The 26863-nt window shown below is 44.1% G+C and overlaps 1 protein-coding gene across 6 annotated transcripts in view; it reads right to left on the bottom strand.

The window, feature by feature from the left end:
* The window catches only part of THADA (THADA armadillo repeat containing), a 1526823-nt gene that overhangs the window by 1144014 nt on the left and 355946 nt on the right, over positions 1-26863 (bottom strand). For all 6 annotated transcript variants that reach the window (XM_085612787.1, XM_085612792.1, XM_085612789.1 and 3 more), the window contains one exon: positions 5986-6095. In XM_085612787.1, the coding sequence (XP_085468913.1) occupies positions 5986-6095 (110 nt within the window). The remainder of the gene's footprint in view (positions 1-5985; positions 6096-26863) is intronic.

The following is a 26863-nucleotide window of genomic DNA, read 5'->3' as shown; positions in this document are numbered from 1 at the left end:
ATATACAAAGTTTTTGAGCAATAATTGCTCAAAACTACTGAACGGATTTTCACGAAAACACAAAAAGCACTCTTTCTAGACAAAGATCTAGCTTTCTGTCAAATTTGGAGTAAATCCATTCAGAGGTTTATAGGCTGTAGCTTTGTCTAAAGTTCCTATGGGAAAATGAATGGGAAAAACGTGCTTTGGGACCCCCATTTTTCTTTGGCCCCCGCTAGACGGATCACCCTGAAACCTTCCATGCACAGACTAGGTAAAAAAAAGAGCACCTTTCTAGAACATTTTGTGGGGATTCGTGAAACCGCACCAAAGTTACTAGCAACACAAAAAAATGCACTTCCTGGGAAAACATGATCCTAACTATACGCACCCAGTGGCGACTGCCACTGAGTAATCTGCCAATATCCATCATCCTAAAAACTTCATATGTGAACATTTATAGGAAAACAATAACATGTGGTAGCTTCAGGTTCAAGTAAACCACTGTAAGATAATTCAGGTTCTAATGCAATGCTAAAGAGCAGTGTGGATAACAGAAGCACAGGAGGAATAGCTATGCGATAAGCATAAAAGTTTGGGAGACCGATCTAAAGTTTCCTTCTAGCAAGCTGTCACTGGTTAACTCTTGGTCTCTACTATTAAGAACATTACAAGGGTCATCGCGCAGTTTTTGGTATTTGTGATTTCTGGCTCTGTCACTGCATTTCAGAACAAGGAAGGCTTGAAATCAATGCCCAGCTTGTCTGGAGATGATGAAACAATTTAACGGTTGACGAATACAGGAAACTCTATCAAGTTAAGTAGTGATAGGAGAATTTATCGCTCCTTTCTGTGCAATTAAAATAACTGTGCTGGACGAAAGGCATCTTATGTAGCTGTGCGACCAATTTCTTTCATTTTAATTGCACTATGTTAAATGTCAATAATGAGTGTGCCCTGGCAGGGTACATACAACTCTTGACTAAGGGGGGAAAGGATGGGCTTGTAATAAAGTAAGTGTCCTAATTGCTCATCATAAGCATAATGAAGCCACAACAGTTTTTGAAACTCAAATCTACAAATTAGAAGGAAACATGGCTTCTTTTAATGGGTGGGGGCAGCTAAGGCCAGTTGCTGCTCACAATGTCAATTAACAACCAAAGGCTAAATCTGCTTTCAGGGTCAATCCTTCTACTGACACCACCATGGGAAGGTATATCCATCAATGTTGCTTAAATGTTTTTTATCCGGAACACTCAAAGTCAAGTGCGCTGTCTCATCATAAGAGCTTGCAACAAAACATTCTGCAATTCCTAAGGCCTAATGTCGGTTTTCTGAACAAGTGTATTTACCTCTTGTCTGAACAAGATCACATGGCTGTAATATGACAAGAGAGCACAAGCATTCGCCATTCTGGCATGAGGTACATGTCACCACCTCCTTCAGTCCGCATATTGTGGGTAACAAGACAATAAAGATGCACCACCAGTGCCTTAGTGATGTGCTATGTCAAGCTTTGCTTGATGGTGCCATCATGCATTTGACAGAATGAGTTGCTTACGGTCTGAACCAGGAAGTGAGGATGCTTCAATCCCCATGTAGAAGAGAAGGATGTAAAGTGTTATTGAGAGAAGTTCTGTTAAGAGATGCATGTACATTTATTTAATTCTTGTTTGCATGTATCAGGAAGGTAGTCTGTAGTGACTTGGGCCTTTGTAGGGATGTGCTTGGTGGGCATGCTGTAGATTTCTGAACGTGGATGCTGTGAGAATATAATGCTGCATGGATTGTTGGGGTCCCTGTGCTGGGCGTACCCTGGCAGTTAATAGCAGATGGAAAGAGGATAGACCCTAACAGCAGCTATAAGGCTCTGGGGCGAACCTAAGGGCCTAACATGAAATAAAGAGCTTGCCTCCTACTGCAGCGGCTCTGGACACTTGTGTGGAGACCTTGCACTCCTATTAATACATGGCACAATGCCAAGACTAGCACTTCAGGGGCTAAGGGTCCATGCTAGGATGGTATGTGGGATAAAGTACAAACTGGCAAAGATAAGGATATTGCAAGTCACAGAGAAGTTCCGTGGCCATACAGAAGAACAAGGCCAACGTCCTTGTAAGGTTATAGCACTCCAAGATGACCTGCAATATTGTACAGCAGGGAGTAGTTTATTTCTACAGTACATGGTCATTCATATCACCCTTCCCACAAACCACTTCAATAATTGGTGTCTTGCTCATGTGAAAGAAATAGTATGGTTGCAGACATGAAGAATAAAAAGAGAAGCAATAGTGTGAAATCAAGCAAACCAATAAACAGTTGGCAATGTGTTGCATTTTTAATAATCAATGTGAGTCTGACAAAATAAATGTTGCAGCTCAGAAGGTGTACCAACATGCAGAGAGATTTTAACTTTACTGTACTGACCAAAAGCCTGCAAAAGATAAATATGTTGACATAAATATCACCTTTCTGCTGTTCACCGTGTATTTGATAAAAAACGATTCAAAGTATGAAAAGACACTGCTTGTTTTCGTTGAGTAAACTGAAGGTGTCATTGTGCTTTCCACCTTGGCTGCTGGCTACATAAATTATCCAGCCACAATTCAACTGTAACCGTTGAGCAGCTATGCCATTTCATTATCACAGACAGAGACGTCACAACTCGACTGCATTATGGACATTAGAGATGGGATTTTATAAAGGGATTGCTGGGTCCCATATATTACACAGAAAAGAAATTTAATTTTCTGCCAGATTTCTACATAATTAGTATATAACATTTCATGAATCTGGCACTCTTGCATCTCTAGTGGGCACACTTGGAGTAGAAGCAACAGAAATCAGACGGGCAGGTTCAACAACTAATTGGTCACCAAACAAACTTTGGGAAGCACTGCACAAAAAAGATTTATTTTCAGAACTGTTCTCCAAAGTGGCTGAATAAAGCGTCAATGGTAAGAATTACTGTGTTGGTAATCAGTAACAGTAAAGTAATATGTAGAAGAAACCAGATTGTTAATCTATGGGTATGAGGAGGGTCAGAATGGGGAAGGACAATGTAGTGATGTAAGGTGAGGCTGAGCTTCCAGATAATTCAACTAATCTAATACAGATGGTTTCTTTGAGGATTCTCTAGCTTACACTTTGTAGATTGACACATTCACCAAGACCTTCCTCAGAAAAAATGCAGATATTACATAAACAGCAACAGAAAAACAACATTGCAGTTCAGAAAAGACACAGAATTTAAGATAAATATATTAGGAGTTAATAAAAAAAAGTCATCAATCAGAGTGTTACGAATCATTTTTCAGAGGATGAACCCAGCTGGGATTGTCGACAATCTGTAAGTGAACAACCCTAAACTTCCTGCACAGTCTCCACTTGAGCTCTACTACAGTGTGATCCACTTCCGGCTCATAAATGTGCCAGCCTGTGATATAGCTGTTTTCCTGCAATTTAATGTTTTGCATTTGTGAAAACTCAAACTCTGGCTAACTTAGAAAATGTAGGCAAGGATGGTGACCTTCACAAGTTGTTCTGCATAAAATAATATTAATTCGAGGTTAAACCTGACTGTCCCAGGCAAAATTTCATACAAAGTAAGCACTTTTGTTCCTTGTACAGATGGTGTTTGTGAAAAGCACTATGTTGTAGAATTATGCGAGTTTTGTCGAATGCATTTAGTTACAAATGTTTCTTTTTGCTTACATTTGCTTGGTTTACGCTATGTAAACCATGCACGATAAATAATAGCAAACATATGAAGTCCATTTTTCAGAACCCTATAAAAGAGTGTGTTCCATTGATGTAGGAAGAGATCCTTTTCCAAGCATCTTAGGAGGCGACTCCATGCCGGATTGCTTAATTCATTAATTTTCATTTGATGATTTGGACTTTACTGAGTTCTTAATTGATTCTGAACTTTTTTTTTTTTTAAACTTTATTTTCAATTTATATCATGAAAAACCATGTACACACAAATTGGCATAAAATCAGTGTATGCAAGCAAATCGACAACCTATTGATTCTGTACTTTAACCAGGGCTCGAGTCGGGGTACCACGCGGGTGGACGGCGTCCCCCCACTTATTTTACCGGGTTTTTACCGGGTAGACGCCGTCCACCCTGCCCAAAAGATGGAGCCGGTACCCGAGCCTGCGCGCGCGCTCAGCACTCACCAAACCTAACCTTCTATTGTCGAGAGAGGGCGAACAGAGCTCTTTAAGTTGTTTCACGTTGATGGAGCCGTTCAGTATGACAGACGGGCGCTCGTGGCCGTATATTAGAAAAGGTCAGTATGTGTTTATGCATTTCAGACGGAGACCGGCAAATTTACTGTGGGCAATAAATACGCACCGAACAAGCGCATCTTTAATTTCCCCGCTCCTTTGAGTGTCAATACGGTGACTAATTCCAACGTAAACATTCTCCTTTTCCCTTTGAACCTGCCCCCATCGCCTTCTAACCTTTGTTAATTAGTGGGGACTCCATCTCGTGACGTCACTTCCGGCTGTGAGGTCACTTCCGGTGACACCACCTAACTTGGAGCGTCCCCCCACTTCTTTTTTTAGGACTTGTGCCCTGACTTTAACTAAGCTTTGCATTCTGATTTTCTGATTAAATGGTTTTGAATATGCAAGATCAATTCCTGTATGATTGAACATTCTAAAATAAAACTTTCAAGGTTAAATGTCCTAGTCTGTCATCCTTGTAGGACCAAATGGGTTCTACTTATCTCTCAACTGAAATTGCCATTTAGAATGGCTATAATTGAAACTGGTCCAGCAGGGAGCACCAAAATCCGTATCAGGATAACACTACTCCCGATCCATCAGGCACGCACAGGGTGCGAATTGTGAATTTGCACCATCACCTGAAAAACCACAGCGAGGAAAAGAAATTCACGCACTGCTTGAAGCATTCTTTGGTTTACTCTCCTTCTTTGTCCACACTCCATAAAAGCTTAGCTCACACCTGCCTTTAGAAGAGCAAAGAAAATCTTAAAACTTCTTAGACACATCAGCCCCCACCCATAAAAATAAGAGGCTCCTCTTAGTCAACAATGCCCAATCCTCTCAAAGAAAAATGGAGTCATGGAACAGACTGACATGCACATTTTGAGCTAAGAGTTTGGGAGACCCAAACGCTACGAAGATGCTTAAGTTGGTCAATTGGCCACCTCACATAAGAGATAATGAAGTGAGAAAGATAATTACCACCGAGCCACAGGCTGCCCTCCTAGATGGAAGGGATGAAGTCACCTTTGGGTTGATCAAATGATAACTTTACAAAACTATCAAGCAACTTTATTTTCACTAATTAACTATATGTTGGGAAAAATTACTTTCTAGATACCCATTTCCTTGCAGACGTCAGACAAAACAGGGATTTAGGCCAAATGACACATTTAAAATACTGCAGATGGCTGCAACTACTTGCAAGTAACAGAGCTGCTAAAACCATGACCCACACTTTCTAGATTTAAACAGTAAGCTGTGCATAACATTTTATTTCACATTGACAGCAGACTTACGATATTGCTAAATCTAATATTTGAAATACCTAACTCATTTGTTTTTTCTTTTTCTAATAAAAAAGGACCCAACTGGTGCAGCCACATTGCTGTTTTTAAGCCCAAGTACCAGCTCTTGCTCAAGTATTAAGTGGAGAAAACCTTCTCTGCAAGCTCACATCTGGAATGTTATTTTTGTGCAGGCTGCACCATCTGTGGGCGCAGCACCACTGACCCACCAAGGGGTCAAATTTGGCAAATTAACTGCAAAACTATTCTTTCTGTTTAAGGAGAGTGCACATCAATTTAAAAACTATTTAGCAGGAGCCAACTGCCGGGTTTAAATACTAGTTATCAACAGTCTAAAAAGTAAGGGTTTTCTGGGGAAATGCTGTGAAAATATGGATTTCCTACAGTATGCAATATGGCTCTCCAAAGTGAGTCATGGTATTTCCATTAGGAAGCATAGACAGACATGGAACTACTTACCTAATCAGCATCTCTGTGAGCTTAGCAAAACCAACATAAGCCAACTCAAACGCTCCTCTGTGTCTTGACTGCAAAAGGTGGTGTTTAAAATATTCTCCCATATCTTTAACCTAAGGAAATAATGTGGAAATAGTAAGCAGAATACACAAAGTGATTAATCGTAATAACAGTGACGGGGACAGCTTTCTACTAAAGGAGATGCCACAAGTTGGTCCACATTAGAATACAATCAAGTGATCACAACATAGAGCATTATACACCTTCCTATGTGAAATCAAGGCCAGATGAAAAGATTACTTACCTTCGATAACAGTATTTCTTGGTAGACACTATCTTCCAACAGAATCGTCATCTTATGAATATCTCCAGGTGACAAACTGGATCCGGAACATTTTCCTTAAGCAATATCTCTCCTGTGCTGGCAGCCAGTTGCAACACAACTCCGTGCATGCTGAAGTCTGCCCAGGAAGGGACAAGACCTGCCGATGAATGGCACCACCTGCCATGCTGGGGTCAGATAACAATCATATATCCATGCCTAACTGCAAGAGCTTATCAACAGCAGCCAATAGCACAACCAGAATGACAATTTGTATTCACTAGAACCTTATTGTAATCCAACGAAATTATTTAGCAGCGACCTAGGAAAGCATTGATTATTACCGTCTCAACCACCAGACAATAATGTATGGTAAAGTTATGCAGCAAAAAACAAGTGGCCATTGATAAACGTAAGCCTTAGTGAGGGCAGCAGAAGTACTATAATCCTCAGAGTGTGAATGAATCCCAGCTGATGGGGGGGGTCTTTTTTTTTAGCTGAGGCATTTGAGAACTTAATGCAAAGGGTGATTCAACACAAGGTACTACATTTTGTTGCTTTGCTTTATTGCCTCTGGAGGAACCTTCAAAAAGCAGATCATCTTTACTCTAACAGTGTTTGATCAAAGTATTAGGAACCAGTGTGCCTAGGATCTAAGCAGTGCAGCCACTTTGTGGAAGAGGAAAACCACTTTGGGAGAAAGGGTGCAGAAGTGAGGAGAGCCAGTTGTTTGTCTTTGAAAACAGTACCAGCAGTATGACCAACAGCGACTGCAAATCCTTGGCTCTACCGGTCAACGTAATCACCATCAAATGTGCAGTCTAAAAGGTCAGAAACCAAACAGAACAACTGTGCACCAGTTCATATAGAGATGTCACAAAAGAAATCACTACAAAATCCCTGTGGGCAGGAACATACGTACAAAAATGTGTCGCCATAGGTGATCCACATGTGCATTGTTCGAGGACCGTGGTGGAAGACTAGGCCATCCTGCTGTGAAAGGAGAATTTTTCTGCCTGAGAGAGGAAGTGGCGTCTGGTTGCTGAGTTCTAACAGATTGACATGCCAAATCCTCCTTGACGAATGTGGGTCGATTAAGACCAGCTGCCCGCCATCCTTTTGCACATTATGCTAAACATTCAAGAACAGAGGAATGGGAGGAAATGCATTAAGCAGTTGCTGCTACAATTTGCCAAAAAACATCTCCCAGGAAACCACAATGAGGGAAGTGTCAGGTACATAACAAGTGACACTTTCTCTTTAGAACTATGGCAAAGAGGTTGATGCATGGCAGCCCACCTGGGAAAAGATCATGTCCATCACATCAGGATGGAGCTCCCATTCGTCATCTTCCAGGGACAGACCATTCAAGAAATCCGACTTGGCATTTAAAGTACCCTTCTAGATGTGCTGCTCCAAAGGAAATGGCTTTTACCAACTGAATCAACGCGCCCAATGCTGTGAATGAAAGCCTGAAGGATAACAGATGTCACTTTCAGGGAACGTATCAAGTCCATTGGCATTTTGGAGCTCCAGATGGAGCCCAGCATCTGTATGATGAGGAAGGATGAAGTTAACAACCTCAGAATCTTCCAAAATTTGCCTAAAATCCTGCTTGGGAATATCCAGTGCGGCCGAAACTGAGTCAAACATTTCTTCCCTGAGTGCAAACCTCTAAGTTCTGACTAGACGGTCATGGGCTGGTCCTCAAAGGAAGCTTTCACCTTCTCCCTAGCCTGAAATATTTTCTTGGACATAGAGGGTTAAGACAACACCGAACACCGCTACAAATACAATGCCAGGGCCAACGTTAGGTGCAGCGCAACAGATAGTTGGGCTGGCGCCGTGGACATGGCGGCTTCCAATAGAAACAACTCCACAGTCAGATCCTAGGGAGGCATTGAGCTCGGTGGCATCTAGATCAGAGCAGTCAGAATCGCCGAGTCCAAAGGATCTGGTATATCCTTGAGAGCCACAAGGGTCCCGGGGGAGGGGGAGCAGCCACGAAGAACTCCAGAGCCAGCAAAATGGCCTCACCAGAGAAGGATTGGCAGATGGAGTCGGAAACTCCAGTTTAAGTTTCTTGAGGACAGGGACTGACTCCAAGTAGGAACAGGAAGAAACTGCATTAGGGAACGGTGCAGCTGACTCACTCTCTCTCTAAACTGGGAGTCGAACAGGTTCCTTGAGGGGGAAGATGACTTCTCACTCTGATGGTTTAATCTGTGGTTAAGACATCAAAATGCATATACCCTATATCTGGACAGGCAGAGCCACTAATAGTCATGTGGCGCCGACTGGCTGCACTTGGGAGCTACTGATTGAGAAAAACTTTACAGATCCACTATGCACCTTGAGATATTCATAAGGTGAGGAATCTTGAGGGAGAAATATCTATCAGAACTTGAGCACTGCACACTTTGTGACATGGAGTTACGTCGTTACCTGAACTACTTCAGACAAACCTGGATATGCAAAAAAATAGTTAGTTTGGACTGTGCTAATGTAGGGCTATGTAGGGATATTATTCAATGAATAAGCCAAGATCATATCAAAAGTGAACACTGGTGAAACTTGTGTGTATAATATGTTTTGTTTAAATGAAAATCCAATAAAGAAGAAATAAATAATTATTGCAAGGTGCAACATGTTAATAAATCATATACTAAACAATTATTAAATCTACTACTCCCCCGCTCACTGAGCCAGCAGAGGGAACACCATTTTAAAAGGCATTTGAGCGATGAGAGGCCTTGTGCGTCATCGAAAAAACAAACAGAAATGTGTCCAATAGTGGACTGTTAAAGCTTAAACAATTATGTAAAAAGCGAATGATAAACGCGGTGGGTCTCAAGACCAATGTATTTCCAAAATGCACATTTGAATGACTTTCATTTAAAATTAATTTTCTTGTTACAGTGAGAAATGGATCAGTCAGATGAGAATTTAAGACGGAGATGATATGGTGAGGCATGAAAGTGTCCATTAGTAGATCCTACAGAACTTAACACTGCAACCCAAGTGGAGGTCAGTTGAGGGCAGTTATTTTTGGGGTGGTGCATGAATTTGTGATCTCATGATCTTCCTAGTCCTGGTTATCAGACATCAATGTTCTGCAGCAGTATAGTTTCCGAGGGACCCTCTTTAGAGTGATACAGGAAGAAGGGAGGACGTTGCTGGCACATCAGCAAATGCTCTCCCTTGCATTTCTTAATGTTTTCAGGAGCTCTCAGGATCCGGTGTGTTCAACATCAGCTGGTGCAGCTCCTGCTGGAGTTTCCGTGCATTCCCGGACGCGTGTATCTGGGTAATCGCCCTTCTTTATTAGGACGCAGCCGTTCCGATCTGGGGTGCTTGAAATGATGCGTGTATTCCTTCAGATGAAGTTCCATTCCCAACCGTGCAGATGAATCTCAGGGCTTCTCAGCCTAATCAGTCCCCGAGGAGATAAAACAATATAGGGGTGGGGTGGGAAATCAGAGCATGGGGACAGGGGGGCACTGCAGGCCTCTCAGCAAAAGATCCCCATTCCACTCTGGTAATTGCAGTTCATGATATTTACATCAGTTCACAACAATGATGGCAAAAACATGTGCTTGTGAGTAACTGAAAAACGAACTGCAACTACCACAATGCCTTAGGATTATACCCGTCCATTTGGCTGCTGGGCTCCTCCTGACGCCCTAAGGCGGAGGAACCTTCATGGGATGCACCTGCAGCGCATGGCATATTATTCCTCTGGCAAAGGCATTCACCAACACTTTGAAAGACCAGGCTTTGGGAGGCCCAGACACTGCCATATTAAAGACATATTCCGGGATGAAATGTTTAGCAGATCGTGAATGAAGCCATGCTGTCAAGGGAGGGAGAACAGCTGCAGATCAAACAGGATAAAAGACGAGACGCGAGTATACACATACATGAAGAAAAAGGAGGTCGCAGACATATTTGTGAGGTACATAGTTGGACCCATCAGCCCCGAGGATATGTTTAAATGTGGCTCTGGCAGGTGGAACTTACAACGAGAGGAAAAAGTGAGAACAACAGAAGAAGTGGTGAATGAGACCGAGTGAAATAGGAAGCAATGATTACACTGCATAGAAAGCCATCTCTGCTGATGGAGGGTTAGGGAGCCCCTAGTCACCCGAACAACGCTTCGCTGTAGATAGAGGAACTGAAAGGCGTGAGTGAAGCCCACAGCTGGAAGACGGAAGGAAAGCAAACATGAGATCACAGAGAGGCGGAGAGAAGAGTGCAAGATGGTCAACGGGAGCAGGTAAGTAAACAACAGCAGCATAGAAGGGTATGCACATGAAAACCGCGGGTGTGTTTCTTAGCTGTGAACTTTACTGTCGCGCGCACATTAAGACACCTAAACATTTGAACAGATCTCGCTAGTCTAAACTTGATATTTCGTGCTAAATGTATTTATTTTACTACTGGGAAGCACCTACCGTCATGTCATGTGTAACCAGGCTCGAGGGGTGCACAGGAGAGAATATCCCATGTGTTATGCGGCCCTCAGTGTTAGTATTGATCCCTTATGTACTTTGAATTTTGACCAGTGGGAAAACCTAGGTAGAGGGTAATATTAATGCAACTTGCCCACGATCAACCAATGCTGTCAAGGTGGCATGTCAGAAACACCAGAGACAACAATAACCAAATAGTCAGTAGAACACATCTCCGAGATAAAGGCTTGTCTGGACAAATTCATGGAATTTTTAAAGACGCATGTTGGGTGGGGGAACAGCCGGACAGGTGCTTGCCTAATGCTTGATTTAAGGTGCCCTAGTCCTGCTGGTCTTTCTTATAGTCCTGGTGGTCAACAGTGGTCATATTTCTGAGCACAAGTCATCGAGTTTTATGACCAGCAGGCAGTAACCAGGGTAGTTCACATGAACATCAAAAACATATATTTCTTTAGCAAATGTACTTGTCAATATGAATGAATGAATGAACTGTATAAAGTGTGCAATTACACGTGTCCTGACACTAGGAAGGAAGCAACACGTCATTATGGGTTAGGTTAGCATTTTTTATAACGCACATACGTTCACCCGGGTGGGCATCTTGGCACTGGAGGTTAAAAAAAAAGCTCAGAGACCTTTCCCTACATGCTGGGATAGTTGAAATGGATACTAAGAAGAACTAGGAAATCACAAAATCTTCAAAGAGTCCCTGAACCTCCACAGGATGTTGAACTCTTGATGTTAGGTAAGGTGCGGTGAATTCCATTTAACTGCACCTGCCGGAAAAAGGACTGACAACCTAGAGACTTTAGAATAAACCTGAAAGCTTCAAGAAAAAGCTGGCACCTACAACAAACACCCGAGACTTCATCAATGAAAATGTTAAAGCAGGAGCGGGCATCACTTTGCAAATTGTCTCAATGTGTGCGATGAGGGCGAGTCCTACTGGTCAATGGACTCAAAAAGAAATACAGCAAGCAAAGTCCCAATTCTGGAAAGTGTCCCCTCTAGTTGCACATCCAAATGTTGGTCACATCGACTCCCTCCATTGCCCACATTCTTATACCCAATGACTCTTAATTTGCAATTCATCAATCCTTTCTTCTCACAATTAATGGGCTTTATTTGTGTCCCAAGAATTTCAAATTCGTTTTTTGCGGATATTCCAAATGAAATCTTTCACTTTAAAATAAGATGTGTCTGTTATTCCAATCCCCGAAGTATTTCGGCCATGCCAGATGCCCTTCATCAGGGGAAAACTCCTCCACTCCTTGAACCATAAAAACAATGTGCTCTGTTAAGCTAAATTGTTAGAAGGCGACCTCAGAGGGGCCCGGAGGGGGCCCTGACTGCCCTGAGACCCACCCTCGAGGTATCGTAGCCGGGCACTGGCGGGAGACTCCTCAGGGGAGGAACCTCGTATCTAGGATCGCACACTCGGCACCAAACGACAGAGAGACACCACACGAGGAGTTCTTAAGAGCAAATCTTTATCAGATTGGAGTGGTAGGATCTTTATGATCAGCACGGCAAATATATACAAGCAGAGCGTGGGCTCCCAGAGTCTTGGAGGGGAGTAGGAGGTAGCGGGACAGTCTTTGGGGATATGGATCAAATGCAGGAGCGTACCCGGCGCACAGCTCACAATCCTCGAGCTGGGGGATACACTTGTCGTCGTGGGGTCCGGATACAAGTTCGGTGGTCTTACGATCTTCGAGGAGCCGCGAGTCACTCAGCAGGGCTCAAGCACAAGTTCGGAGGTCTTACGATCTTCAGGGAGCCGCGAGTCACTCAGCAGGGCTCAGGCATAAGTTCGGAGGTCTTACGATCTTCAGGGAGCCGCGAGTCGCTCAGCAGGGCTCAAGCACAAGTTCGGAGGTCTTACGATCTTCAGGGAGCCGCGAGTCACTCAGCAGGGCTCAGGTGTTCCAAGGCGAATCTGCCGGACAGTCCCAGAGCACCCCTTGTTATAGGGCGACTCCTCTTTGATGTCCGGAGTCTGTGCAGGCAGGGGTCTTGTCACCTGGGGGTCGCTTGTTGGGGTTTCCTGCCACTGTCTTTTGATCCCTTCAGGGCCGGGTCGGTAGGAGTCCCAGACACCCAGCAGGCGTGGAGCCAGCCCTCGGGGAGGCCGGCAGGTCGATCGAAACCCACCGTCCCAGGGAAGCGCAGAGGTGTGAATGAAACTGCTCCTCCCTCTCTCATCCCAAGGGGAGCGTGATGTCCTCCAGCCGGAGTGGCGCCTCTAGGCCAGGGTCGCGCTGGGGCCGGGCGGCCATCTTGTTGCATGAAGTGGGCACGCGGGCCCGGTGTGGCCGAAGGGCAGAAGGCCACGGACGGGGAAGTCCGGATTGGGTGCGTGCGAGTTCTGGTGGGAAGGATTGGCTAGGCCGTGGGTTTGGGGGCTGGTGTGAGGTGCAGGGGTCAGGTCTAGCTACGTTACGAGGGCCGGGTCTAACATAAATATTCTATCATAAGAAGTGACAAGTCCATAACAAGACAACCAGTAACATAAAGGCACCTAATGCAATCAAAGCCTATCAAAATAACAGATACTGCCAAGACTATCGCAGACAGAGGTTTTCACTTGTTTTTAAACAGGCTGTAATTTTATCATATGTTTTTGTGTCCCTACCATACTAACATTATAACATACGTCAAAGCAGTAGACGTTTTATAACCTGTTGTATTTGGAAAAGCGTGATACATCTGACATGGCAAACCATACCAAGTTCATGCCCCTTAAAATGTGTGGGAAGCTCATGGACAGGTTATAAATAGAAAAAAGTTCAATACATTTTGAGTGGGCTTCTAGCACTGAATTATCGAAATAAGAGTGTGGCCTGTATCAAACTAGGCCTGAGAAAGAGCGGAGCCAAAAAGATTGTAAGCCTCCAGTCCCTCTTGTGGAAATCTGTAAACTGACAGAAGAATCCAGAGGGCATCTAAGGATTCATTCCGCCTGATTCTATGTTCTAAGTAGGGGTGGGCGACGAATTCCGCTCCGCCGGCAGAGTTTTGCCCACTCTGCACGCAGTTCCGCAAAATTCTGCAAAGCGGAGTTTTTCCTCTCTCATGGTTCGCCAACGTTAAGTTCAACGTTAAACATCAATGTTAAAATCAAAGGCTAGACGACCTCCCAGCAAGATTTCTCAATGCGGGAGGTTGCTGCAGGTAGCTACCACTCGTGTTGAGAAACCTGCCACTCGCGTAGAACATCTACTCGAGCGGCAGAAAGAAACAGCGCCCTCTAGCGCTGTGTGTGGTGCTGCTCGTGCGGATTTTACAGTGCGGGACAAACTCTAGACACTAAAAATCAGCCAAGCAGCGTGACTTACCGCACTCCGCCGCTTGTGGAATTCCGCAGAGCATGGTGGAGTTTTTTCGGCACTTCGTGGAGTTCCGCACAGCAGAACACCGCAAACTCTGCCTAGGCCTACTTGCAAGCAGGATTAGAGTACAGCGCACTACAGGACATATTTGATTAAAAAAAGAAAAACAACCCCATCCCCAGTAATTCTTATTGCAGCACTTAGAGCAAAACAATACCAAAGTCAGGGGTGGACGTTTACTATAAGGTCTGATATCTCGAAGGCAATTCAAACCTGGCAGTGGGAGTTAGGTTGCTATATTCAGGAGTTAAAGACCTTAGGCCCAACAGCACAACTGAAATTTCCAGCAATGCTGAGGATAATGTGGCATAATAAGATGTTTAATTTGAAGGAGACACTCGAGGTTGAAAATCTTATAGCACAGATTAAATCCTATAAAGAGATATAAAATAGAAGTTATACAGCATGAAACCGGAGACGCGGGGCTCAAAAGGGTATGAAGAAATACCCAGGTTGGTTAATGGGAGGGTTCCCCAGGGGGAGGGGAGGGAAGGGGCACAGAGAAATGTTTTAAAAAAAACATTTTTTTTTTTAAATTGCACAGGGTGGGGAGCATTAGGGAACAAACATTTTAAAAAAAATTGGTCCTTAAATGATTTTTAGGTGTTTTATCATCAGGCCAAAGGTGAAGAATGACTCGTAGCCTAAATTACATGGAATGTTAATGGGTTAAGAGAGTATGGTAGACGAAGGAGGATATTAGAATTTCTAAAGCTTTCGGATATCGATGTAATAATTTTATAAGAAACCCATTTACTGCAGGAGGAATGGCAGCGAGTGTTAACTCAGAACAAATGGATCACGCATTTAGTATGTACTAACCAATCTTGTAACACGAAGGTGGTGACAATATTATATAAGAGCACAGCTTAAGCTAGATCTGGAGGGTTTTTGCAGATCCACGAGGCAGATGGCTAATCAGTCATGTTAAATTCAATAATATTGGGTACACTTTTGTAGGATATTATGGTCCAAATGTGGACGGCTCATATCAACAGCTGTTAATAACAAATTATAATATTATTATTCTAGGGGGGATTTTAAAACACTATTGGACCCATCACTTGATAAATCCACACCTAGACCAGCCGTGAACGCACCTAAAATGAGGGATTATATACACCAGATAATAAAAAACCTAGTGCTGGTAGATATTTGGAGACAGAAAGCTGGTCAAAGTAGGGGGTATACATTTCAAAATAAAAAATGTTCTCATTCGTCTGTAATTGATTTTTTTGTCTGGTAGATCAGAAACTTATTAAGTATAGCAGTAGTGTAGCACATCAACCTTCACATCTATCAGACCATGCAGCAGTAAAATTATTAGAAATGATGCTAGAGGCCCCCTCCTCACACACCAGGTGGACAGTAGATAGAACGTTACTAGCAGACCCAGAAGTGATAAAAATGCTAAAAGTACAGATAGTATTTTTTTTTAACAAAACGAGAATTCGGCACCACCGCATGTTGTGTGGGATACATTTAAGACTTATATTCGAGGCAGACTGATTAGTGTTGCAGCATATAAGAGGAAGATAGAAAAAAATAATTTAAATGATTTAGAATGAATCATTGAAGAGACACATGATAAGATTGCAAAAAGTGCATACAAGGATGCTAATATAGTGGGCCAGTTGGAAAATGAATTAAGAGAATCAAAGGACGCACTAGCAGAATACCTGGAAGGAAGAGTGAAACAAGCGTTGGCATAGCCAATAGGTCTCGTTGCAGTAAGGATATTGTGCTGCATAACTAAATACTTATAAGGTCCCAAAGGCGAGACCTATTGGCTATGCCAATGCTTGTTCAATATTACATCGTGCATACATGACGCCACATAGACTCCATCGAATGCTTCCTTTTGCATCCTCAGAGCGTCCCCGTTGCCATGCCCAAGAGGCCGACTTGCTGCACATGTTGTGGGCTCACCCCAGAGTGTCCTGTCACTGGGAGGGAATCACAGCGACACTGGTGGAACTGACGGGACTGCACCAATGGGATAGCCCTACACAGTGTATGCTGGGATTGCCCTCTAGACAGACCCAGGAGCTCTAAGTTAGTGACTCAGTTCACAAACATGGCACTGATATTAGCTAAAAGATTACTAACAAAACGTTTGAAATCCTTAATGACCACTAAGGTAGAAGAATGACGGGATGAGGTGCAACGCTGGAGACTTGCTGAAAGTGAAGCCTTAAGACAGGAAAAATATAGCGGCCTGCGTGTATCCCTGGTCCGCACAGCACAACTCATCTTCAGATTGAAGAGGCCTGCCACGGTGGGCACCATATACCGATAATTTCTCGCACACACTAACCACCCCTCCCCCCAAACACATCTAGACAGCACAATAGGTGACTTCTCTTAGTTAACAAGGGATGCGGGTGGGAGAGGCTTTGGGACGTTCATTGCATCTGTATCCAGACTATGTAACTTCTTATTGTCACAATTTTGTTTCCTTATGTGTCCTTGAAACAAGTTGCCTTTATTGAGGACAGTGACAATGACTGATTGATGTACACTGTATGTTTTTGAAAATGCAATAACATTTGTGCTAAAAAAAAAAAAAAAAAAAATAGTCCACAAACCAGGTTCAGTTTCTCTTACCGTTGACTTTATGCTTGCCTGTGAGCCTGTACAGCTCTCCACTGCCTCTCTGCTAGGTCCGCTCAACAGAATGCATACACCTGTAGTACATATAGGCAGGAAATGCACTATCACGGCAGAGCCTCACCTGCTACCTGCCTCCCTCCCTCTCTAATGTACCCGGAGTGTTTGTGCTCGAAGCTGTGGAGTGGACAGACAGTGGCAGAGGCGAGGGGGGTGGCCCCAGGTGTGTTCCTTATCCTGCACCTTTGCTGAGGCTTTCACCCCTCCCCTACAGGCTGCCTTAGCCTCCCCCTCCCCCCTCATCCACAGGCTGGCAGCAGTAAAGCATGTGATTAGAGAGAGATGCTGGGACCGCAGTCAGCGCCGAGCGGGCGCCGAAGGTGCGTGCTTTCATTTTACCCCTGCTCTTCCTGGAGAGCTCTGAGAAGGGCGGAGGTAGAGACATCTCACGGGAGAGAGGGGCTGAGGATGGATGGACCTATCTCAGAGGAGCTGTGAGCAGAGAGGGTGAGACGGGGCCACCTCAGGGGGATAGGGAAGGAGAGCAGTGGTGTGAGGAACTCTCATGTGGGGGGAGGGCAGATTACAGCAAGGGGCAACAGGTAAAGGTGAGCGAGGCGAGTGGAATATCTCAAGAGTCTGGTGACAGAGGACGCTGAGCGTTGACGTCGCTGGTATAAGGACAGATGGGTAAGGCAAAGATAGATGAGGAGACGGGGCCAAGTCCGGATGTAGTCACATGGAAGATAACTGAGGTGTTGAGGATAAGGCATCTGAAGACTGAGAGAGAGGGAAGTGGGGGCATCTTTGGAGTGAGGACTAGACAGAGAAAACAGGGGGGCCGCGACGCACGAGTGATACTTCAGAAGGGGGCAGTTTTGCACCTGTCTGTAACACGAGAACCGAAAAGCGGACAGAGGCTATTTACACACTGGACCCTGCCCACTGCTCGTGCCCCCAAGCAGTCGCCCTACGCACTGTTTTATTTGGATCTACACAGATTCTTATATACGAAGGTACTGCACATGATTCTTCACAAAACTCCGTGCAGGCACATCTGTGTGTACAAATGTGTTGTTCCCGTGCATACTATCTATACAACATACAGTTACATCTTGGAAAAGCCCTCGATGGGTGTGCAGAAGTGGGGATGCCACAGAAAGCACTGCAGAAACAGCGAATGAAATGCAAGCGGTGAACTTTTTTTGACTATGCTTAAGACGTTAAAAATTCATACTGTAAGTTGCGAACGAAGTCAACCGATCTGTGATGCACTGACTAAATGTTTGCAACAAAGGGGTGGCACGTCAAAATTATCCATGAAATGAGGAAAGGAACTGGAAGTCGAAGTAGTGTAGCAACTACGACATTTGCGCAACTCTAAGTATTGGTAATGTACTCCAATCAGGCACAAGTCCTAAACCAGTGCAGACTTCCCAGGCTGCTGCAGACACCGTGCCGGTGATGTCCAGCCGCCCGAGTCGGTGACGAGTGGCTGACTCGGAGCGGCATGATAAAGCTGAGCTGCCCGGTAGGGTAACATCGAACGTTGCAGGAATCAAAGCTGCCGACCTGCACTACCATCAGCAAAAGCATGAATACTTGCGGCGCAGCAGGTGAGGAACGAGTTTGAATTAAAGTAAACACGATCGGAGTCAGCAAATTCCCCTACCTGAAGGGACAGGGGACTTCAGAACCATTGTGGTCATATAAACAAGCATTGGCCGCGCGCCCGTGAAAGTGACACGGCCGCGAAAGTAAAAATGATCGCGATCAAGCGCGGTGAGCGATGCGCTTAATGAGCATGATGAGGAAAGCCATATGGCGCCTCTGCTCGTAAGCGCGCGCCTGCGCACATGCACGCAAGCTGAAGGCCGGCCATGGTAGCATTTTTTTAAGGCCTTACTAAAATTCTCGCCAGACCAGCCATGCGCTGGGTCAGGCGAGACCTAAGAAAGATGGGAGGCTAGTAAGCTAGCAAATTATGAATAAGGGGAAGGGTGTGGGAAGATGATAGCCTGGAAGGCGAGGCAGGATCAGGTTAGAAATCAGGCTAAGGAAGTATTTAATAATACTACTAATATGGGATGCACGGAAGATCAGACAATAGGGGAGGCTTTTTTGTTATTCTTTAAAGAGCTGTATACAGAAGACACAGACGTATCACAAACAGAAATTAGAGAACGGATGCAACAAGATACACTTCCTTACCTTGTGGAAAGTCAACAGGAGTTTCTTTACCAAGAGTTTACTAGTGCAGAAATAGAAAGTATAATGAAGAATTTAAAGAATGGGAAAGCTTCAGGGCCTGATAGCCTTTCTAATGAATTGTACAAAATTTTAAGGGACGAACTTACTCCAGTTATAGTTAAACTGATAAATAATATATACCGCTATCACACTCCTACCCCAACCTCGTGGAATGAAGCAGTTATAACGCTGATATGTAAGCCAGGGAAAGATAGTAAGAAATGTGAATCATATAGACCGGTTTCATAGCTTAATACAGATTATAAAATATTTACAAAGATACTGGCCAAAAGACTGGAAAAGGTATTGGGAGAGTTAATTGATGATAACCAAAAAGGCTTTATGAGGGGGAGACAGCTATCAGAGTTAACACAAGACCTAGTGTGTGCAATAGCTATAGCCACAGTCACGGGGGCCCCGCTGTCAAGAATAATGATTGATGCGGCAAAAGCCTTTGACCGAGTTAGTTGGCCGTTTTTGTATGAGACAATAGAACAAAATGGTTTGGGAGGGAACTTCCTCTCAGCAATTAAGAATATATATGCAGCGCCTACATCTAAGGTATTGGTTAATGGACAACTAACTGCAAGTTTTCAGATAAATAGGGGCACTCATCAAGGGTGTCCACTATCGCCGCTCCCGTTTAACTTATATGTAGAGCCTCTGGTGAGAAAAATTAGAGCCGAGAAAAGCATACCACCTTTCCAATATGGGGACTGGCAAAAAAAAAGAAGCTTTGTATGGCGACGATGTAATCATTTTTACGAGCAATTTGGAGGTATCTTTACCAATAACGTTAGATATAATGGGAAGGTTTGGGAGAATTTCCGGATACCTGGTGAATAAGGATAAAACAGAGACGATGACATGGAACAGGTATGTTCCAGTACACCTTAAACATTTAAATAAATCAGAAATTAGGTATTTAGGAATTCGAGTTAAGAAGGAAGTGGAAAAAATGGCTCTGACAAATTTCAATCAGCTAATGCAGGAGACAAAGACATTTTTACAAAGATGGACCTCGCTTCCAATATCGATTTTAGGGAGGGCCAACTTAGTTAAGATGATGATCTTCTAAAGTTTACCTTCTTGTTTAACTCTCTCCCTTTTTGTTTTAAGCAAACCTGGTTTAAAAAATTGCAAGGGCATCTCAGTAGTTTTACTTGGGAGTCTAAATCTGTGAGAATAGCATGGAGAAAACTAAGGAAAAAAAGGACGGCGGGGGGAATTGCGTTCCCTGATTTCCAGCTTTATTATTGGGCTTTCTTTAAAAAAAATTCCAGATGCTTGTTGATGGACGTAAAAGATATGCCGTTGCTGTACAGAGCCTTGGTATGGAATATAGCAGGAGAGGCTAATCGCTTTTTGTTCAAGTTTGGCCACCCGAAGATTTTTAAAAAGATAACATTTAAGATCTTAGTAGCAGCATGCAAAATTTGGATACAAGTCAGGAGAACTCTGGAGATTCCTTATCATAGTTATATGGCAGCAATTTGGAGATCCCCAGGAACCCCGCTATGTTTAAAGGATAGTTTGGTGATCCCTTTGCTAAATGCTGATTTAGTGAGATGGGGCCAACTCGCTGATCAAGGGGGCCTGATGTCCTGGTCTACGATATCCCAGGTTGTTAACCACAAGTTATCCAGGTTCAAATATGATCAGTTAGCAAGTTGGGCACGATTACAGCCAAACTTGGGGTTTGAAACGGAGATCGAGAAGGAGCTACAGAATACCCATAAATATACGAAAGAAATATCTAAATGGTACTGGGCATAGGGTACAGGGGGAGAACGCTCATGTGATTCCGACGGAAGAGATCTAGAAGCTGGACATGCCAGGATGCGATGTGGCATATTTATGGAAAGTATCTGCTACTACATTATGGGCATCGGTAAAATCGTCTGCACTTAGGAGGAACCATTTGTTCACACTATACAGGATCTACTGGCCCCCAAAGAAGTTGGCGAAGTTGGGCGGAAACAAGAAAAGAAGCTGTCCGAAGTGCGACCTGCAGAATGCGGATGATGTACATCTTTTTTCGCAGTGTCCAGCTATCCAGGGCTTCTGGCAAGAGGTGTGAGAAGTCTTGAAAAAAGTTCTGGGGGTCAATATAGAGGTAAGCCTATCTCTAATTATCTTTGGGGTACTAAATGAAACGACATCAGGTTTGGGGAGATCTAAAGATTGTCTGCTTTTCATATTAATTGCGGCCGCACGCAGGGAAATATGTAAAAATTGGGTTTTGGAACATCCACCGACAAGTCATGGGTGGTTAAGCTTTGTCAAGCAGGTGGCAAGGTTGGATTGTCAATCAGTTTCGGCTAAAAGAGAGAAAATGTGGGACAGTTTCTTAATGCTGGATTCCCAGAGATAAGGTGGTTGGACGGAGGTGGATAGTCGAAACAAGCAAATATAAAGTCCAAGAATTAAGAAAAATTCAAGTGGATGAGGTGTTTGGTGGGAATACCGCTAAGATCTGCCTCAGGCATCAGTTGAAAAGGGCGGTTTTTGGACGGCGGGAGTAAGGAGGTATGTGGCGCCCATAACAAGAAAACTAGGTTTCCTCTCCCAAGCTGTGGCCAAGCCTTTGTCATATATGAGGACTAAAAAGAAAAAAAACCAATAGTATTGTTTGTCAGACATATGTTTTCAGTAGAGTTAAGAGTCATGGATGTTTCTGTGTTCAGGACGGAATGCTCTCACCCACTTTTCAGATGGATGTGTCATCATGAGGCCCCCCTCCTCTCACTAGTTTCGCAAATTAACCCCCACATTAAAAAAAAACTAGTCTTGGAGTCCTAATAAAACCTCATTTAGTGAACCAGTAGGTAGTTTACTCTCTATTCTTTACTTTCTATTCCCCTGTCAAATCTGTCTTCCTCACCATTAGGCTCATCCTACTATTCAATCGTAAACAACCTCACGACCTCCCAGTACCTGGGCAGCAGCACGCACCTGAATCCCATAGACCAGTGCAGATCATAAAATGAAAGAGCTTTAGTAACATTCATTTTCCTTTTCATTCCTATATACTTCTATAAAGGCATTTATTTAGCATTTAAGAGCTCCCAGCTTTTGGCAGGGAAAGGAACTGTGGTGCAGGATCACACAACATTGTCAAGTGGCGGAGCCAGGATCTGTACATAGACCACAGTCATCACCTTTGTGACTAAACCACATCTCCTTCCAAACGGTGTCTTGATAGAGTACTAAGAACATCGGGGCACTCCCAACGCTTCGGCAACTCTGACAGGCTAAGAGTGCCCTGGCAGAATCAATAACCTGTTCTTGTCTAATACTTGAGGCTTAATGTGCGGTTTTCTATATGGTCCGCTTGGCCTTAGGTGTGTGTTAGAACCACTTATGAGTACACATGCAACTTAAAAAAAAAAAAAACTTTTTTGGTCTTTATACAGTGCTGTCAAGCAGCACCATGTGCCAATGATAGCTCCTGTGTACCAGTCGGCCTAACGTCACTCTTGAGTACGCCTTATTTATTAAGATGATAGGTAAGTCCCTGGCCTCAAGGCAAACAGATGCCCTCGAAAACTGTAATAAAGGAATTTAGATAACGGTGGTCTTCAAGCCCATACGGAGATCAGCTGCAAAATCACACACTATAATTTCTAGCACCTACATTGACTGGATGGCCAAAGGAATTAGAAATGTGGGCGAACCTTTTGTAGAGTCTTTACTCAAATCAAGGGGTTGGGGGGCCAGAGTCACTGAATGTTTGATCAGGATAACACTGTGGAGCCCCCAACCGTGAGCAGCACTTGGAACCGGCTGGAAGATCCTTCCAGCGGACTGCCAAGCACCCATTTCTTCAATACATACTGACTGAGAGGGGGTGCTGGCAACTCATCACAGGTGCAAGTACAGTTTGGCAGCTGGAGAGTGATCAATTATTTATTTTCCATCCCCTCCCCCCATCAGACCTATTTTTCTTTACTGCTTGTGGGTTTTGATTCCTCTATTTATTGTTTTTTTCCAAATGAACTCCATCAATATCAAAACCAAGTGTCATTTTTTTTTTATAACCATTAGCATTGTCCCGATTAAACTAAAGATTAGATTTCTCACAAATTACGAAGAAAAATTCAAACAAATATCTCACACACACACACATCACAAAACTCTGGCGGTGCGTCCATTGGGGGCGCTGGGGCGTTGCCCCACTAATGCCACGGCATTCAAATTCTCGTTCTACTTCTCTGACACTAATTCCAATCAGGACTCCTGATTGGAATTAGCGTCGGAGATTAGAAGTAGAACGAGGGACGCTGAAGGACCAGGGAGGGGACGGGGCTGCGGCAGCACTCAGGGAGTTGAGTGACAGCAGCGCACTACAGCAATAGTGCGCATGTTTGTTTTTGGGCTGATCATTTTTGCGATCAGCCCAAACATGCGCATTAGCCTTCCCCTTAAGAGACCGAGGGTTGCTTCATGCGGCAGCCCCCGGTCTCCTAATGGGCAGGGAGTATCTCTGCCCTCAGTCAATCCTGGTGCTGCTGGAGCAGCGTCAGTAGATGGGTTGGCACTGGCAGTGACGTCGCAGCTGATGCTGTTCCTGTTTGTTGAAGAGCACGCGCGGGACCCCGGCCCAGGAGCAGTCGGCCACGATTCTATTTGCCTGGTAACATTTTTAACAATAGCTCCATTTTTGTAGAGTCGTCAACGTGGGGTGGGGGGCAGACGTCTCTTATACAAGAGCCCTTCTTACATCTTATAGGTATGAGAGTTATCAACCTCAGGCAGGTGAAAGGAAGAGTCGCTCCTGTTAGGAAAAGAGTGTATCACCCACACCCCCTCTAGGTCTGAAGGTCTCCCTCCCGTATTCCTTAAACCCCCCTGGGACATCTTCCACTGTCCATGAACAGTAAAGAGTCGTAGGGTCTTGGGGTGGATGCTGCTTGACCTGTGCCCCTGCAGGCGGAGTATCACCGGGTTACAAGAGGGTGGAGGTATGGAGGGCAGGACAGCCGGTGGGTCTGGGATGTGCGGGCGCACAGGGCATGATGGCTTCTGTGCTGAGAGAGAGTGGCAGGTCTATTATGCAGAGGGTCTTAGTCGGAAGAGGTGGGGTGCAATGGCTGATGAGTGTAGGGGTCTCAGTGCAGCAGAGTTCGCTCCTTACTGTAGTCAGAACGAACTGGGGTGTCTGGGTTCAGGACAGGTCCATCTCTCTGTGGTCAGCAGGACCTCCGTGCTGGATTGTGGATCTGAGGTTACAGGATAATCCTGGACTCTATCATGGAGAGAAGGATCTTGCTGCAGGGCAGGGATCTGAGGCTACACAGGATAGTTCTGGTCTCTCTTTGCCTCTACCGGCATTGGGATCCTAGGGTACAGGATAGTTCTGGTCACCCTGCAGTCAAGTGGATCCGTGCAGAGTTACAGATCTGAGGTTACAGGATTATCCTGGACTCTATCATGGAGAGAAGCTCAGAAAACACGGGACCCGGGAAAGGTAAGTTAAGTTTCATTTTATTTAACCCCCGCGTGAACCCCCCTTCCCTCGCGACCATTCACCCTTTAATCCGAGCCCCCCTACCCATAACAACCCGATGGCAGCGGATTCAGCCTCTCTCTGACTGTCATATACCTAGGCCTGAAAACCCATCTGTCGTCTATTTATGTATGTATTCTTGAGTTTTGTTACGGTGTGTTTTTAAATGTCCGAGACTTGAAGGCTATAGTTCAATCGAAAAAGGTGGTGTTCTCTATCATTGTTGCAGGCTGAACATGTATATGCGACGTAAAATGTTTGCTCAATTCACATGGTAAAAGATGTTCTGTTATAAAAACAAAATATGGATGAGCAGCACATGTTAATGAGTGTTCTGACCGAACAAGCAGCACAAGTCTCATAAACTGGTTTGACAAACCCTTAGTATAACTCAAAAATAATTAGTGTCAATATTTCGGTGGTAATGACAAGACATCACAGTATATTTGCGTTCCTTACTACCGGAAAATGTGTAATATGTTTTCATTTGACATGGAATACTTTGTGCTGATCGTATCAGTTTGTCTCTTTTTAAATCCCCACATAATGATTTTTCACTGTGGGTGAAATGAATTCAGCTGCAGATTGTTGGGTGCACCGCTGCTTGTGTGCTTGCTAACAGTCTTATTCTCAGTTTGCATCTGATTTTATTTTGTGTGCTATGAACAGGACCACGAATTATGTCATCCTGCAGCGTGTGCTGCATAATTACGGCAGTGGCAGTTTCTTTATTCTTCTAGCCAATTCATCCACCCCTTCCTTACTGCATCCCTCTATTCGCCCCACAACCTCATCCATCGGCCCAAAGCCTACACATCCATTCATTCACCCATCAGCATATTTGCCCCATCAGCCATCCATCCTCATCAAACACATTTATTCACTTCCCTACCCATCCATCCACATCACCAATTATCCATCCATACATACGTACCTGCATGCATGCATCCACCAATCCACAACTGGTAAATTACTGATTTCTGAACAATAAATGTATAAAACATTAAGGTATTCCATGTAAGTGATATCGTTTTTGTTTGTTTCACATGTTTTACTTAATCTTGCATTCCTTAAGAGTGCCCCCTATTTCCAGGATGCTGTATTTCTGTATTTTGTTGTGCAGCATATTTCTGTGCCACTGTGTGTGAAGGAGGTACACAGTTGCCCAAATATTGAGAAGGCAATTATAAAGGAAAATACAGTGCTTACAGGTGAGTCAGTGCGTTGTGGTTTTGGGGGTTGTAAAGTGAAGTTCTCTGATTATACTGAACAAGCGGCTACCTACGTCATTATCATATAAAATCTCTACTATTGATGTAATAACACTTTCGCAAGTGCTTTATCAACCTTCCTGCTTCCTCAAATTTGCTTGAAAATGCTCCATTTGTCCACTCTTTTTTCAAAATGTTTTCGGAGGGGGGGAGGTGGGGTGGAGGAACCCCCCCGACCCACCTGTAGGTTGTTCAGGCTCACTCACTGCGCTCGCTCGCCTCAGTGCAGTACCACAATAACTTTACGCCTCACCACTATCAAATGTCACCAGCCGTCACTGGGATGGATACCTACAAACGTTGTGAAGACATCAGTAAACACAAGGCGTTGCTAATTCATTGTTGATTATATTCGGCCAAGTTTGGCATTGAGAACAAAAAAGGGCAAGAGAAATTGGGGAATTTTGAGACATAATGCCATTGGACCAGTCTTTCTAGTAAAGGTTTTTAAAAGCACCCCAAGTGGATCATTCTCTAAAGACTGGAGACCTCAAAGTCCCCCTGATGAGGCACTATTTACTTTCCACAGGAAACACGCTACTCCGGAACCCAAGGGTAGTGGGTCATCCAGTGATTATCATTGGTTACTGGGATTTGTTTAGTGCTCTCAAGAAAACCATTCTATGTATTTATTTCAGCTTCATTTTGGTTGGTTAAACTAATAGGAATGGGCATGATCATTGGTAGCGTATGTGAGTTCATGTAAATAGCTGCTGGTATGAATGACTAGGTGTAGGAGATTACGGTTAGTTAGTTTGCAGGGATATGGTTCCAACAGAGGTTGTGATCTACGAGGTGAGGTGTGAGCAATTTGCAGACCAACAAATATAAAGATTAGGTGGACAACGCTCATTAGAGAAGGCTACACAAAGAGGATACGTCACATACCATGGAGGGTTAAAAGTGGGTCATTTGACAGGAAGGACAGAGTGCAGTTGCTAGTTTTAAGTCAACATCAATCTTTCATGCACAATTTTAGGAATATAGAGGATTTTTGGGATGGCATACAATCTGAGTATGTAAAACTGTAGAAAGAAACAACATTGTTTGTATGT

The sequence above is a fragment of the Triturus cristatus genome, chromosome 6 (assembly GCF_964204655.1).
Source record: "Triturus cristatus chromosome 6, aTriCri1.1, whole genome shotgun sequence".
Taxonomy (NCBI): Eukaryota; Metazoa; Chordata; class Amphibia; order Caudata; family Salamandridae; genus Triturus; species Triturus cristatus.
Note: the sequence above shows the minus strand (reverse complement) of the source record. Positions and strands in the feature narration are given on the sequence as shown.